The following is a 15,671-nucleotide window of genomic DNA, read 5'->3' on the forward strand; positions in this document are numbered from 1 at the left end:
CATTCACTTTTAAAAATGAGTGACAGAAGTTGGTAGTGTGCTCACATCGTTGCGAGCAAGTTGCTGCTTCGCGACGCGACTTCCGCCTGAAGCTAGCCGCTAGCGTCTCCGCGTCTTCATGTGATACAGAACGGGAAGAAATCGAGTGCAACCTCCGACCTCACATCAGAGCAGCACATCACAATGTTTCCCACAAGGGTGCTCTGCGCGCGATCGGTCTGGAAAGGTAGGTTGAATTGCTGTCGAAATATCTGCGCCGATACTAATGATAGTTCTTAGGCCCCAACATTCTCCCGTAAGCTACCCCATGAGTCCTCTACTACGCATCGACTAAACGTACAAAGCCTCCCCATTGCGCGAGCAAAGGCCGGCGAACGACAGGCCCCGATTAAAACACAAGCGCGCTCGGCCACCATCCTGCCGAACTTTGTTGGCCTGAAGTTTCAGATCCACAACGGCAAGAAGTACGATGATATCACAATAACGGAGGACATGGTCGGACACAAGCTGGGAGAATTTGCGCCGTACGTCTACACTAGCCATTTAAATTGTCTGAGGACGGCAAAGTATGGACGAATGGCTAACATGGCGTTGACAGGACACGGAAGAACTTCACATACAAGCAGACCAAGAACAAATAGAGACTGGGTCGCAAATGCATCATATGGGAGTTTGGGTATCATTTGTGTTTATCTAGATGTACTGCTACTTGTACAGAACGGGCAGCCTCCCACACTGAGGCTGTGGTTCTTCAGTATCGATTTGACTTCCCATGCGCCTGTGAGACCAAACCAACGCCAATAATGCATGTCCTTCGGCACTCCAAGAATATCACTCTACACACTCGATGCAATGCGCTAGCTGTACTTCGCCAAATACGCAAGCATCACCGGTAGAACTCGCCGCGCTTGATGTTGACGCCGTACTCCCCAACCGCCATACCAAGGTCCTCCATCGTGAGCACTGTCCGTCCTTGACTACCACCCTGACCACCACCGCCGTAGCCTGGCCTCTGAATGCCGAGGTTGTAGTCTTTGGCCTTTGGCCCACTATCCTTACCGCCTTGCGCAGGGGCTGCTGCACCTGGTGCTCCTGCTGCGCCGCCTAGTCCTCCCATAGGATTGTTACTTGTGGTGTTCGACGATCGGATGCGCGAGAACTGGTACGCGTCGGCTGCGATGTCTGCGATGAACTTCTGTGTCGCGAGGGCTAGGAGGCGGGCAAGGTGCTGCGATGTCTGTGGTGGAGGGGGAAGACCAGCGCGTGTCAGGTAGTAGTTAGTGACTGCATCAGGTATCTATAGTTTGTGTTAGTACATAGTTCGTGGGTTTGGTAGGCATGCACTCACTATGGGCGCATACTCGTCCATCTTGCCTAGGAATTCGCGCAATGTGGCGTCCTTCTTTGCGGGTATGCGCTGCTCGAATGCAGCGGTAGCTTCTGGCACTCCATTCGCTGTGGGCGCGTCGTCGTTTGCACCGTTGAGGTTCATGGCATCGGCTTGTGTCGCGTCATGGTTGATCTCGTTCTCCACGGACTGGTCGAGGTCCTCGTTCACCTCCATATTGGTGTCAGGCGGTTGAAATGTGCTGTCGGACATGTTGTGGCGCCCGGCTGCAATGTACAGACGGGGTAAGGAGCGTGAAGTGGGGGGGGGGGGACAGTGAGTTGCGGAGAGCGTGCGGGCGGGCAGCAGAGTGAGCCAAGGCCACAACGGAGCCAATCACCACCGTCCATGCTCAGCGCAGCCTTCACTCTCACCCCAGGCTTGGAGGGTTCAAACACCAAGGAATTCACCGCTCAAATTATTAGTACTACCCTAGAGGCTAATGGCACAGCAAGTTCGTCACCGCCGCACAGAAAGCTACGATAAGATAGCCACATATCATTCACCTGACGGAGCCTCACGCGGCTGCCTAATGATTCATTCGGCAATGCAGCAAACGAACAGCTCCCATGACGACGCTTGACTGCATGCATGTGTGTTGAGGCTAGCGGCTGACAGTATCGAGGGCGAGGTTCGTGAGAACCAACCTACACCTGTTTGTTAACCAGGTCAACCGATCAACTGCAGCAGTGGTTCACGAGTACCATTCGTTCACTCGATCACCTTCTGTCTTCATACAATACTTTGGCCTTTAGCATTGAACTCTCTATGCATCAGCCTTGTGGCCCTGGATCCGCACGCCGGTAGCTAGCACCACCACACCCAGAGTCAGCCCTGGAGGCATCCTGTACAAGGGCACCGAGTCTGAGACACAGCCCAACAACATGGAATCCAGGGAGCTTCTGAAAGTCCAGATTGTGTCACTAGAACCCGTTTGCAGAGTGTATCAAGAAGGAAGAGCTTGTCGTGTGGGTGAGCCAACCGCGAAGGGACTAACGAGCTTACCACCAGAAGTGCTTGAGTTGGTGTACCATCACCTCGACAGCATTGACGATGTGCATAGCTTTGGGCGTGCTCACAGCAAGACCTACCATATCATCAAACGGCAGACAGTCTACACCGAGATTATGCGGTCCATCATTGGGCGATCGTGGGCGCATCGATACGACTTGCAGCTATGCAACATCATCCAGCTTCATCGAGATGTTGTCCGACATTTCCAGCAACACGGCCAACCATTCCCAGTATCTTCTGAGCACAGCGGCCAGGGCTACAATGAGTGGGAATCGAGACTCGCGAGTACGACCATTGTACCAGAATGCGCTTATGGTCCCTGTGCGGCATGCATACCTGACGTTCTAGTCTACGATATTCTGGCACGGTACCAGGGCATGCGAATGCTTGAAGACATATGGCTTAGCAGACAGCTCGAAGAAACAGATCTTCTAGCAGCTGATGCTACCCAAGATGAGAAAGAACTCGTACGCCGGTATGCGTGTGTTCTCGGTCGCGTGCAGGATTTTGAGCAAGGGGACCTTGAAGCCCGGAGTATGAAAGTCCCTGCAACTCATGGTTATACCAAGCTCAATTCGGACCAAAGAGGCAGGTTCCATTCGGCTGTCACGTTCGTCTGGATCCTGAATGAACTTCGCTGGGTACTGACGAATTTTGTATACCCCTCTCGAAGCCATCGTCATATCCAAATACTAGATCGGTGCAGAGCAGACTTCACGGGTCTATGCCACAACCCTTTGCTGGACCAATTGGACCAGCACGCTGTCTTTGCCTTCATGTACCACCACCTGTTGCCTCTGCATAGCCCTGTGTTGCAGGACCAGAACTCGTCAAAGCTTCCGCTTACATTCAACACCGAGTGGTTGACGGATGGCGCACAGTCTTCAAAGTATGCATATCTTCTAAGTACTCTGCGCTTAACTGTTTCTTTGCTGACTTTATGCTTACCGTACGTTAGGTTCTTCCAGCTCTTCCTTCTGGCTGGCCAAACATACTTCCAACCACCAGACCTGATCGACCTTGTCGTGCGCCACAAGATTTCTCAATCAGCTCCATACCCCGAGATGACATTACCAACGACGACTGAACAGTGGGTCCGTCCTTCAAAAGCCTTTACCTTCCCCGCCGACGTCGTCTTCGATGACTACACGAATCGGTTTACACAACTATTCAACACGCACATTTCCCTCATCAATCGCTCTTCCTTCATCCAATCCCAGGCAAACAACATCAACCACGCCTTCCGCCGCTCTCCACCGACATCATCCAGCATTACAGACCTTGCCGGACGCTACTTCATTGACTCTGCTGTTGCTGCGATTGAGAAGGGCGAGAGCTACAAGGAAGGCAACAGGCCTGCACGAGATATGTTTTCCGGAGAGTGGCAAAATCTGGGGATGTGGAGTGTGTGGTGGTGGGCTAACAGCGAGGACAAGGCTCGTGCCATCATTGCAAGATGGGGGGAAAAGCCCAAGACTTCACGAGATCGTAAAACCAATGTGCTGCCTGGCATGCCTCACGTTATGAGAAGTTTCCAATGAGGAGTTTGAGAAGTCTCGATCGTTGATAGTGCGGGTGCTTATTGTCCTAGTACTCACTTAAATTACTGAATCAAGAAGACTTTCAAAGATCGATAGTACCAATCACGATTGTAATCTATTTGAGACGTTGGACAAAGTAATGGTGTGTCGACAACGCAGACCCTCCGCAAGAAGACAACGTGTTCAGGTCGTGTGCTTTCACACAATAAGCAATTCAGGGTTCTTGCAATAATGTGGGGATGGATGCAATTGTCGAGCCCTGGAGGAAGTCGATGAACCCTCGACGTGGGAACACCGGACTTCCTCAGATCGAATGACAGAGAGTAATATCGCTCGAGCCATCGCGAAGGAGTCTAAATAGAGCAAATAGACGAGATTGGAATCGACAGCGTATCGTATCATCGTGTGAATTGGCCAGCATCAATTGTGTAGGAAGACATGGCGGTGCTCTCAGCCGCTCAATGCGGGTAACACATGTCAGAACAAAGTTGGGCAAGCTGCTACACTCGAGCAAGCGCGCCATCAAGTCCCATGCACTTGCACCGAAACAGCATTTCCTACGTTCTCAGACAGAGGCACGCCTTGCCATGTGCTCGGGATCACTCGGAAGGCTCAATGGCCGTCTCCCGTTCTTCCGTGGGCACAGGGATGGCTCGCGCGGGCATGTTCCGAGATTTATTCGAAGGAAAGGCCATCAGCAGCCCTGCACTGAAGCACCAATGATATGTCCTGACAAATTGTGTGCAGCATGCCCGCGTTGGGCTCTCCAGCTGCACGACACATGCAGTTGAGGAGAGCGTGGAGTAGGCAGCAATGCTTCAAGTGAGGGGTGAAATATGTGAGGTCATCACCAAACGTCGCGAGCAAACAATTTTGGTCGCTGAGGGTTCACATCACCGTGCAAGCAGAGACACGCGATGTTCGAGCCTGTCGGGCAGGCGACGATGTCATCTAGTAGGGATTTGCAGCGCGTTCCTCGGCCTGCTGGGCGTGGATTTAGTGAAAGCGGGCCATGCGTGGGTTGTTCTCGGGTCTGCTAGCGATTTTTTTGCGCTTGAAAGTGACCTTGGTCCCCTCATTACTCTGCGCTTGTAGTACCTTTCCGCACACACGACAGTCAATTTTGTCAGGTCAACTGGCTTTCGGTCTGCTTCGATCAAGTCGCCTTTGACACTCGAGACCCTCAGCTGGCCCGTTGTTGTTCCTCGCACGCCAAATATCGCTGCGACTTCGACGCCGAGTGCCTGGAGCCCGCCGTACCTCGCTGCACGTTGACACCTTCGTTCTCCGCACCGACAGCTCATACAGCTTACAGTATCGCCGCCTGCGTGTCTGCTGCTTGTTCGCCGTGAGCGTCACCCAAACAGCCAACCCAGGCTTTGCCCAAAGGTTAGTCCTGCTCGCTACCTGCTTGCTACTTGCGCCCGAGGCTTGTCTTGAGCCGCAGCACCTTTCCACCCAGCCTGCCGTCTTGTCGAGAGTTCAGTCGAGAATTCACTGCTGCTCACTGTCACGTCAACTCGGTTGTAGTGCTTTGAAGCGCTCTCACAAAAAATCTTTAAATTTTGTACATTTGCCGGATATCCACCGCAAACTTCTTTTCAGTGGCTCAATTTGGCTATATGACCTAGACTCTACTCTCGACACCTCCTGCCTTCAGCCACTACGTCAGCATCCTTGCTAACGTCTTTTGGCGCAGAGCTCGTGCGAGTGCTCCGGAAGTTCTTCCGAACTTAATTCATTCTTCGTGGTTGCGCTCAACTCGACCAGTCCCGAGGTGCCGATTTCGAGTCCGACCTGTCACCGCACTGCACTCTGCAGAGCAATCTCTCGGAAACTACGAACCACGCGGAAACCAACGCCTGGCCACATTACCCGGCATAAAGTGCGGAGAGGTCAGTTCGCCTCTCCGGACACACCAGCGCCAGCACTTGGCCTGGCTAGCAAATTCTAGCGGTCCTACCGGGGATATTCAGCGCTCACAAACGTCTCTACTCTCCGCACAGCATATTTGCTGAAGCATCGACAGTCTTCAGAATGGCAGCAACTTTCTCGTACGCGCAAGCCGCGAAGGGCATTTCGAGCCCAGTCTCCGTCAGCAAGCCAGCTTCTGGCTCCGCAACACCGGCCAAGGACGACGCATCCAAAGCCCCAATTACCTCGATCGCCCAGGTAAACAGCTGGGCCGACGACGCCGAGACCGAGTCTTCGACTGACCAGCTCACGACGAACGGCGAGTCCCGAGTGATTTCCTCGAAGCCCACAAAACCTGCCGAGTTGCTCGAGGCGTCTACTCCCGACCTAGATTCTCTGTCTGCTTCGACAGTGACCAAGGACGACGACGTGTCCTCACAGCCCAACATGTCTTCTGAGTCGACATGGGACAACAAGTCTCAGGCTTCTACCTCGGTTGACAAGTCCGTCGAGCCCGTAGAGAAGACCTCAGAAAAGCCCGAGAGGGCTGAGAAGGGCAGGAAAGGCAAGAAGGGGGACAAGAGTGAGAAGAAGGAAGCTGAGAAGGAGAAGGAGCCACCCAAGCCCCTCAAGGAGGCACCTCTGCCAGCCGTAAACATCTGGCAACAGCGCGCAGATCAGCAGAAGACCCAGGCGAAACCCGTAACATCGCCTCTCACAAACGGAGCGCCTAAGAAGAGCAACCCTGAGGGGAGACACACAAACGCTGAGAACAAGCCCAAGGGCCGCGAGGAGGACAAGGCAACTCCTCTGCGAAAGGACACAAGAGGAGATGCAGAGAAGAAGGGTGCTAAGGGCAGACCCTACGAGAAGGACGTAAAGCCTGCGTCAAGCGCTATGCCGCTACCGCCCAACCAGGACCAGGAGTCATGGCCAACACCGGAGACAGCGGTCGACGAGGACCGCAAGAAGGCTCAAGAAAAGGGCGAGAAAGAGCGCAAAGACAGCGCACCAAATGGAACCTCCGGCAAACAGGAATGGGTGAAAGTGCCATACACACCGTCCGTCGTCTTTCACACACCGCTGCCCAATGCCGCAAACTCGCGCAGGGGTGGTAGGCCTGGCGGCCGTGGAGGAGCACAATCTGGTGGCAGACCTGCTGGCTTTGCTGCTAACGGTGTCGCGACATCTGAAAAGGATGCATCAACCTCAGACACTGTACTCAACGGCGAGCAGCCTAAGCGCGAAGTCAATGGTGTCGCTGGAGACACGTCTCCCAAGTCAAAGCGCTCAGGCAGCGCTACTTCGCCAACCCTCAAGGAGCAAGTGCCAGCAGTCAACGGAGAGAAGTCTTTGAAGGGACCCGGCGCTGCACCTTTCGAGCCTGAGGCACCCAAGCGAGCCTCCACTATGACAGAAATGTCCAACCAGAACGGCACATTCCCTCGTCAGTACTCAAGCAGGCCTGGCAAGGGCCGAAGAGGCGACTTTGCCGGCTCTGAGCGAAGAAGGGATGGTGATGTCTCCCCTACTAAGGATGCCTCTCAGGCCGAGGGCTCTGAGAACGAGCGACGACCCTTTGATGGGCCTAACGGTGTCCACTCCAAGCAGAGCCGCTACAACAATTCCTATGCTGGCGGACGCGACAGGCCTCGCGGTGGTGGTCGTGGAGGACGAGGTGGTTTCACCAATGGCCACCAATTCACTAACGGGCATGCTCAACAAGGCAGCGGGTCGTTCTCCATGGGTTCTGGCTCGCCTACTACCTTCAACCCTGGAAACAACGCTTTCTTCACAGCGCCTCAGGGCAAGTTTGGCCGCAACAGCCATCGCTCGCAGTCCGTTGCCGATTCATACCGTTACCCTGGTTTCCAGGGTGCTTCTCAGATGGCTTCTCTCAACACTTACAACATGTACGACTACAACATGGTGGCACCTGTGAGCGCTATGCCTTACAACCCTTACCCTGTCGACCAGTTTGCTCTGTTCCAGATGATCACAACCCAGGTGTAAGTGGTATACTTTCAATGTCCGGAGTTCCGGCTAACGCTATCAGTGAATACTACTTTTCGGTTGACAACCTGCTGAAGGACATGTATCTGCGTAGGCACATGGACTCTCAAGGTTTTGTGTCTCTCGACTTCATCGCTGCCTTTAACCGGATCAAGAACTTGACAACCGACGTAGAACTTCTCAAGCTTGTGTGCCAGCAGTCGAGTCACGTCCAGTACCGCACTGGCGAGGACGGCTGTGACAGGCTCCGTCGCCGTGAGGGCTGGGAGTCGTGGGTCCTGAGCATGGCTGAGCGAGACGAGTCGGCGCAGAACGAGGGCCCAAAGGAGTTGCACAACCCTCCCGTCCCTAACCCTGCTGGCTTTGACCAGTCAAACCCTCCCCAGTACCCGACTATGCACACTGGATATGGCAACGATGTGTCATACCCCCAGCATAACCCTTTCGTCCCGAGCGCTTCTCAGGGCGCCGCTGCGACGCCCACTGAAGACTTGACCAACGGTACATTGCCGGAAGGCACGAACGGCACTGCCGTACCGAACGGTCAACCGATCGAGGAATCGACCAAGGCTGTGAGTTCAGAACCCGATTCATTTTTTGACGCGCGAATGGAGAGCTTGACCGTCATTGTTCGCAAGCAAAACAAGTCAATAGCAGCGTTGCGCCCCTCAGCTTCACGAACGTTTTCTAATGGTTCCCTCGATAGTAAAAGTGGCGGTGTAGATGAACTGGACGGTGTACTCAGCTGTCGCTCTAGGGCCAAGGACGCCATTATTTCGCATGAGTAAGTCCGCACGCTGAAAAGATAATGTCGAAACTCCTGCTAACGAACCAAGTAGTGCTGAGCGCCTCCAAAGCCCGAAGAGCGCAGCAAGCTCTGTCACACCTCCTGTTGGCCTCTACTGGGTCAAGGATCAGGAAAACCCTGTCGACTCGGTGCCTTCCGATATTATACACGAATCTTATTTCAATCTTCGATCGAAAGCGCTTCAGCAGCGTCAAAATACCCCTTTTGGCTCAACTTGCTACGACATGGAGGTCCTTTACCAATTTTGGTCGCACTTCCTGATACGAAATTTCAACAGCCGAATGTACGAAGAATTCCAACATCTTGCTTTCGAGGATGCCCTTCACAACATGACCGATGTTGGTCTTCTAAGTTTGATCAAGCTCTACAGCCAGTCCTTGTTATCGTCACAGACTGTGGTTCGACACCGTGTGGCCTGCGATTACGTTGCTTTGGTCGCATCAGAGGATGAGGATCACTGTCCAGCATTCGACCAATTACGATCAGATCTCAGCAACAGATGTCTCCATTCCGGCAGCCAGCAACGCCTGCAACGACTGTTGACTGACGACCTCATGACGTTACTCAAACCCTGATCAAAACTCTTCTCCTTGTGCGGCGTTCGATCTTCGGTTTTGTTGCCCTTAATACCACATGGGGCATCCGTTAGGGCGTTCCACGCATTTTCACAAAAGTTTGTGTTTCGGCGTTAGTACATGGCTGGCGGTCAATCACCTTTCCAATAGAAGTTTTGCGCATATCCCGGATCCCTCGACGTTCACACGACATGATTCCCATACTCAAAGTACCTTTGGCATCCTGGAATACCTCCTGGACCTGGCTTCCCTCTACGGAACTGGGGATCAGGATGGGCAATGGTAGTGGGTGGGGCGTCTTCTTGCATTTCAATTCATCATATACGAACCCAGTTTCTCTTCTCTTGTGCGTCTCAGCATAGCGACATTCGGATCTGTTTTCAGCTGTCACATGTCAAGGCCCGAAAGTACATATCGAGTGACACGCATAATGGAGCCTGTGTCATCTGGCATAGGGTTCTGCTTGTAAAGTACGAAAATGAAAGCTGGTTGTGTTTCGCAAGACTCGCTCGTCATGCAGACAAGCTCCAGTGTGTTTCCCCCACTCTCCCAGGATGTTTGAGTACAAACTGGAGCCCAAGTAAGCCCAGTCGTGGTTCGCGCAGATGAGGCTGGTCGAGAACGTCATCACGCTTCGGCAGGGTCTAAACGCCGAGGCCGCGGTGGCGAACGCCTGCGCCTCACAACCACTTCCCCACACCGTGTACCCTCCATCTCTCTCCTCTCATCTGGATACTGGTCACGGAGCACCATGGCACCAACCGGTGCTTTACATACGTTGGTGGTCAGGAATGCGAAAGCGTTCAAGTGAGTATCTTGTCCTGAGTTTGCAGCCATTGTGTTAACATGTGATTAAGGGCTGCCTGGCATCATGCTGCGAAGCTCATACAGAACCAGCTGCCTGCAGGCTCACGGCCCACACAAGCACAGCTTCAACCAATCCTCGCCCGAAATACTTCCACACACCCTATCCACCGCATCGCGTACCTGAAGCAGAGCAAAGGTCGTTGGTACACTACCCACAGCAACATCTCGGCTGCCGTACGACGGTTCACCACCTCCGCGTCTCGCTCCTCAGGCGTCAAATTTGACAAGTCGTCGTTCCCTAAGTCGCGCATCGGTAGCATCGTCAACGCCCAAGCTGGCCGCGCACCATTCGTCTCGACCCTACGACCGAACCTCACCGGAGGCACACTAGGCCGCACAGCTGGAGGCTATGGCTGGGGTTCTGGTCGAGCTGGAGGTGCCAGGTACTTCTCCCATGGCCCAGCGGCACCCGCGCAGGTCATCAACAATGTTTCTCAGGCTGTCCGAGCTTTCTTGATCTCCGGTCAGAAGGCGCAATTCGACGGCATCGACCCACACCGTGGTGAGAAGCGCTTCAAGGCTGTCACTGCCCTGCAGGACCAGGTCAACCGTACCCTCAACAAGGTGCCCAAGGCTACACCCGGCTCCTACGTTAGTTTCAACATCAACCCTACTATCACCGCCCTTACTCCTCTGAAGGCCGTCAAGGGGTTTGCTGCATCGCAAGAAAAGGATTCGCTGAAGAGCGAGGGTCTTCTTGACGTCCTTTCGGTTGACTTCACTCGTGCAGTCAAGGAACTTGCTGCGGTCTTGAAAGATCTGCAACGTCTGTCTGAGCTCGGTGATCTACCCATCACCTACGAAGACTCTACACTCAAGATACACTTCCCTGGCTGTGATCGCGACACCGTCGAGACCATTTGCAGTGACTTCGAAGTGCAGCGGGGCGTAGTCCATCAAGACGAGGATTTCGATGCCTTTGTTGGTACCGAGATCGCTCTCCTCTTCCCCTTCGCCTCGAGCAGGACACCATCCGAGTGCTCATTCTTTGATAAACCAGTCACCGGTCGCCAATACGTTCAGCCAATCGACTGGGAGCAGATGCTCTCGCCGTCTGTCCTCAGCTCCGACGCATGCTCGACGCACTCCGAAGACGGCTTTGACAAGTGTCTCGACATTGAAGAAGACATCACTAACCCATGGCTGTCATCTTCATCACCTTCAGGATACGGGTCTTTGCATACGAGTGAGGCCGACGAGGTCAATCATAACGCGCCGCTCGAGTATCAAGGTATCGAGGGTATGTACAGATTCATGTCACACTGCGAGACGACTGTGCGATAGCGAGGCAGAAGAACAGCGTTACGAAGGGATGTATGATACCATTTGGCTTTAAATTGATGGAACGGCGTTACTCCAGTAGGACCACTGTCGTTCTCAGATTCTCCTATCTTTATGACACAACATACAAAATTCACAATTCAATCCCATCTTGCATAATCGTGGCTTCAGGGTATATGTGACTTGCCCGTGACTATCCGCCGTCCCCAACCCACTTCATGCATGTCTCTTGGTGAATGTTGCGAAAACGCCAGACTTCCCCCGAAACCCTTCCAAGCACCACAGTCCTGAATGACACAACAGCAACAGCCTAGTTCTGCGCGGTGTCCTCGCAAAGCATTGCCTTCTCTCCGTATCTTTGAATAACGAAGACACCGGTAGGGCGCAGCCAATGCTGTCCTCCCACTGGCCGATCGCCTGCAACGTGCTAACCGCATTCCAGTGCCGCGGTAATGGGTGTCACGTAAAACTTTCTACTCCGACATTATATCCGAGCTAGCGTGTAGGATGAAGGACAACTCCGCTCTTCGTGAGTCTGTCCACTTTTGCCTACACTTCTCCTTAGACTATGGATTGCATATAAAGAGCCAGGACCGCTACACATGGTACCAATAGGTGCATAAGTCGTTCGAAGGGATCTGCGACGCAAGAGCGGTTACTTTCAACCTCTTTATTCCCGGGGCGACGGTCCGAGGTTATGAGCGCGATGACGACGAGTCATCACGATGGAGAAGAAATGGTGGACTCGAGGGAGGACATGGGAATTGAGAGTAGCGAGAAGAGCTATGGAGCTGCCGATATGTCAAACGCACCCAGAGCTGAGAAAGAGCAAGGAATCATTCAGGGCGAAGATCCAAACGCAGATCAAGACAACACCGCAGCCATCGAGAAGAAGGCAGATGTCCCTCCAAATGGAGGGTATGGATGGGTGTGCGTAGCAGCATGTGCCACCATCAACGCGTACGTCTGCTCGTTCCCCCCCATCGCACACATTATTTTCGTTGCTTGTTCGTTATACTAACTCCCCCAGCCACACATGGGGCCTCAACTCCGCCTACGCCGTGTTCCTCGCCTACTACCTGGCCAACAACGTCTTCCCGGGCGCCTCACACCTCTCCTACGCCTTCATCGGCGGCCTCTCCATCAGCCAAGCGCTCATCGTCTCTCCCATCGCAACCCTCACCACGCGGCTCTTCGGCACGCGCACCACGCTGCTCATCGGCGTGGCGCTCGAAACCATCTCCTTCATTGGCGCATCTTTCGCGACTGAGATCTGGCACCTGTTCCTCTCGCAAGGCCTGTGTTTCGGCTATGGCATGGGCTTCCTGTTCGTCGGCAGCGTAGGGATCAGCGCGCAGTGGTTTACCACACGGCGCTCGCTCGCGAACGGAATCGCCGCCGCCGGCTCTGGTCTCGGGGGCCTCATCTACTCCTTATCCGCACAAACGATGATCAAGAACATCGGGCTCCCCTGGGCATTCCGGATCCTAGCCATCATCGCCTTCGTCGTCAACACAACCTGCTCGCTGATCATCAAAGACCGTAACAAACAAATTGGCAGCAGCCAGTTGAGCTTCGACTACCGGCTGTTCAAGAAGCCGCAATTCTTGGGGCTCATGGCGTTTGGGTTCTTGAGTATGCTGGCCTATGTCGTGCTTCTCTTCTCCTTACCGAACTATGCGAGGACGGTGGGAATGACGGCGCAGCAGGGTAGTGTTGTTGGCGCGGTGTTGAATCTGGGCCAGGCGATGGGGCGACCGCCGATTGGGTATTTTTCGGATTCTTTTGGGAGGTTGAATATGGCGAGCACGATGACGTTTCTTGCTGGCTTGTTCTCGCTGGTTATCTGGATGTTTGCAAAGTCATTTGGAGTGCTGGTCTTTTTTGCAGTGATTGGCGGCAGTGTTGCCGGCACGTTCTGGGCTGTCGCCGCACCCGTTACGACAGAGATCATGGGGCTGGTGGACTTGCCAAGTGCGCTGAGTCTGACGTGGTTGGTGTTGGTGTTGCCTACGACGTTTTCTGAACCTATTGGACTGGAGATTGTAGCGTACAACGGCGGTAGCTACACTGGGGCTATCCTGTTTACAGGGTGGATGTATATCGGTGCTGCTTGTTGTTTATGGGGTGTCAGAGCCTGGAAGATTGGGGATGTAGAGGAGAAGGCTGCGATAGCAGGGAAGAGCGTGTCTGACGTTGATCCTGTTGGAATTACAAGCCAGGCTTCTGGTGGTGTGCCGGAGGGGTTCAGGAAGAGCCCGTTCCTGAAGAGACTGCTAATGTGGCAGAGGGTGTAACCGCTTCTCAGAAACGCATGTTGTCCAGTGTTCTTGGCATCAGATTCAAAGCATATTCGAAGCATATGGATTTCTTCATCGTTGGCTGTTGAGAGCACTGACATGGAAGTTACCTAAGGAGAAGTGTTTTGTCCAGCGTTGTCGACCTCATGTTCAGAGCATTTTCGACGATGCATCAGTGCTGCTTCTGTCACTGCCTCGGTCCATGTGCCGGTGGCTTCCAAATGCAATGCTTCATTCTCTGGGACCCATGCACACCATGCTCCGTGGCACGGGAGCTAGTGCGCGCTAGCCGAATCCCCTTTTTCGCGTTCTGCACGCGTAAAGTGCTTGTGGATGTGAAACAACTGTCGATGCATTGTTTGTTGTCCGTCAACAGTTGCGAGAGAAAATTGCAACGGCCTGGCTGAGCGTTGTGACAGCGACTGACAGGTTTCAGATGCGGTGCGACAGCGTGCAGCGATTGGCCGTGTTCGCGTGCACAGTGTACGCAACCGTGCTTTGGCTGGTGGTAGGTGCAGTTACTGTTTGGAAATGAACCGCGCCGGGACACGATGATTCGAACCGTAATGCCTTGGAGCCCCATTATGTGTGGTCTTTCCCTACTGTTCCCTGATGGAACTGCAGAGTTGTTGAACACTCAAAGTCCCTCTTGTTGATGACTTGACGTGGGCCAGGCGCAAAACAGGCATGGCTGCATGCGTTGTACACGCTGCAGGTGTGACGTTCCCACGTGTCAGGGGCCAGCGGATTGGTTGCGGCCTCGCTGGGGACTGGCGTGCAGGGACGTCAAACCATCATTGCCCGCAATAATTGATGCTCGCGGCCAATCGGCGGGCGCTGGTGCGGGCCATCGTAGCTTGGGCCAGCTCCCCTAAATTCTTAACGACGTTGCAGGGCTGCACACCTCCATCTGCATAGAGTCCGTATCACTGCTGCAGTGTCAGAGGATGAGTGCTCGTCCTGTGTTCTCCAGACCAGTGCTCTCCACCCTCATGCCGCTCCTTTAGCCGTGCGTAGTAGTCTTCCTTTTGTACATGATTATACCAGGCCCTATTGCATCACCGCCCAGCGACGCATGCTGCCGTCCCATCGCTCGACGCGTTGATTTGAATGCACGCTCGACGCACCTCAGAGTCCTCGCTTGCGTTACCTTCATCCCCGCCAGTTGCTGTCCAGCCTCTCGGTGAAGCCATCGATCCGTCCGAAGAGCGCAGCGCAGTGTCGCCCGCGCAGACGCTGTGGACTGCATTGTCCCCGACCCTCACGCTCGCCAACTCTAGCCCTGAGCTGCCTACGCTCCCTACCCTCTCTGCACTCGGACGCATACCTCGTACCCCCTCTACTGTTGCGAGAAACGATCGGCCCGACGACACTTCCTTCTACACGGCGAGCTGGGGCAGTCCTTACAGACACCCTCCCCCAGTCTTCAACCCTCAGCGCCAAGTCTCGACCACCTTTGGTAGTGACGATCTCGAAGAGGGTTCCTCTGCTCTTCAGTTTGGTCTTGGGCACCTGCTGCCTCCTCGGCTCGAAGTAGAGGACGACGCTCCCGGCCGATTCAACCTCGAGCATCTCATCCCTCGAGTGGATCCAGACGGTTCGCCGAATCAGTTCACGCTCGAGAACCTCATCCAGTCTCGGTTGCCTCGATCGATAACGCCGACAAGGGAATCGCAATCATCTGGTTTCACACCACGAGCGTCTGACAAGAACCCTACCTCGGAAGAGTGGGTTCGTTCCTTTCTGGAAGAGCGCTGGAATCGGGAGAAGAACAGGTGGAAGAGTGATATCAGCTTCGACATCGACTCCAATTCGGACTCAGACCAGGACCAGGATTTCCTCTTACCAGGGCCGCCGAAGAGAGGTCACAAGGCAAGAAACAACAACAAGACCCTGAATCAGCAGGACTTCTGGCGTCATATTAGCCAGGATCAGAAAGAAGCGCTTGGAAAGATGATGGCCTCAAAGTAC

At 54.0% G+C, this 15,671-nt stretch overlaps 6 protein-coding genes across 6 annotated transcripts; 5 read left to right on the forward strand and 1 right to left on the reverse strand.

The window, feature by feature from the left end:
* The first annotated feature begins 161 nt into the window (after window positions 1–161).
* Window positions 162–777, forward strand: BU25DRAFT_406519 (mitochondrial ribosomal protein S19). Its single transcript, XM_033705301.1, has 4 exons — window positions 162–226; window positions 280–295; window positions 345–524; window positions 599–777. The coding sequence occupies exons 1-4, from the start codon at window positions 184–186 to the stop codon at window positions 639–641; spliced, it is 282 nt and encodes a 93-aa protein (XP_033566187.1). The 5' UTR covers window positions 162–183; the 3' UTR covers window positions 642–777.
* BU25DRAFT_406520 (transcription initiation factor-like protein TFIID subunit 10) lies at window positions 658–1,657 on the reverse strand. The gene is made up of 2 exons (XM_033705302.1): window positions 1,349–1,657; window positions 658–1,297 (listed from the first exon to the last, which is right to left on the reverse strand). The coding sequence occupies exons 1-2, from the start codon at window positions 1,598–1,600 to the stop codon at window positions 887–889; spliced, it is 663 nt and encodes a 220-aa protein (XP_033566188.1). The 5' UTR covers window positions 1,601–1,657; the 3' UTR covers window positions 658–886.
* A 137-nt stretch (window positions 1,658–1,794) lies between these two features.
* Window positions 1,795–4,260, forward strand: BU25DRAFT_406521 (uncharacterized protein). The gene is made up of 2 exons (XM_033705303.1): window positions 1,795–3,290; window positions 3,360–4,260. The coding sequence occupies exons 1-2, from the start codon at window positions 2,272–2,274 to the stop codon at window positions 3,940–3,942; spliced, it is 1,602 nt and encodes a 533-aa protein (XP_033566189.1). The 5' UTR covers window positions 1,795–2,271; the 3' UTR covers window positions 3,943–4,260.
* A 1,719-nt stretch (window positions 4,261–5,979) lies between these two features.
* Window positions 5,980–9,252, forward strand: BU25DRAFT_454374 (uncharacterized protein; the record flags this gene model as incomplete). Its single annotated transcript, XM_033709862.1, has 3 exons — window positions 5,980–7,865; window positions 7,913–8,653; window positions 8,709–9,252. The coding sequence occupies 3 exons, from the start codon at window positions 5,980–5,982 to the stop codon at window positions 9,250–9,252; spliced, it is 3,171 nt and encodes a 1,056-aa protein (XP_033566190.1).
* Window positions 9,253–10,003: 751 nt separating this feature from the next.
* BU25DRAFT_427950 (uncharacterized protein) lies at window positions 10,004–11,403 on the forward strand (the record flags this gene model as incomplete). The annotated part of the gene is made up of 2 exons (XM_033708476.1): window positions 10,004–10,059; window positions 10,110–11,403. The coding sequence occupies 2 exons, from the start codon at window positions 10,004–10,006 to the stop codon at window positions 11,401–11,403; spliced, it is 1,350 nt and encodes a 449-aa protein (XP_033566191.1).
* A 524-nt stretch (window positions 11,404–11,927) lies between these two features.
* BU25DRAFT_406525 (MFS general substrate transporter) lies at window positions 11,928–13,744 on the forward strand. Its single transcript, XM_033705304.1, has 2 exons — window positions 11,928–12,360; window positions 12,431–13,744. Exons 1-2 carry the CDS (start codon window positions 12,107–12,109, stop codon window positions 13,695–13,697), a joined length of 1,521 nt encoding a protein of 506 aa, XP_033566192.1. The 5' UTR covers window positions 11,928–12,106; the 3' UTR covers window positions 13,698–13,744.
* The last annotated feature ends 1,927 nt before the right edge of the window (window positions 13,745–15,671 follow it).

This window comes from Macroventuria anomochaeta (assembly GCF_010093625.1).
Source record: "Macroventuria anomochaeta strain CBS 525.71 unplaced genomic scaffold BU25scaffold_3, whole genome shotgun sequence".
NCBI lineage: Eukaryota > Fungi > Ascomycota > Dothideomycetes > Pleosporales > Didymellaceae > Macroventuria > Macroventuria anomochaeta.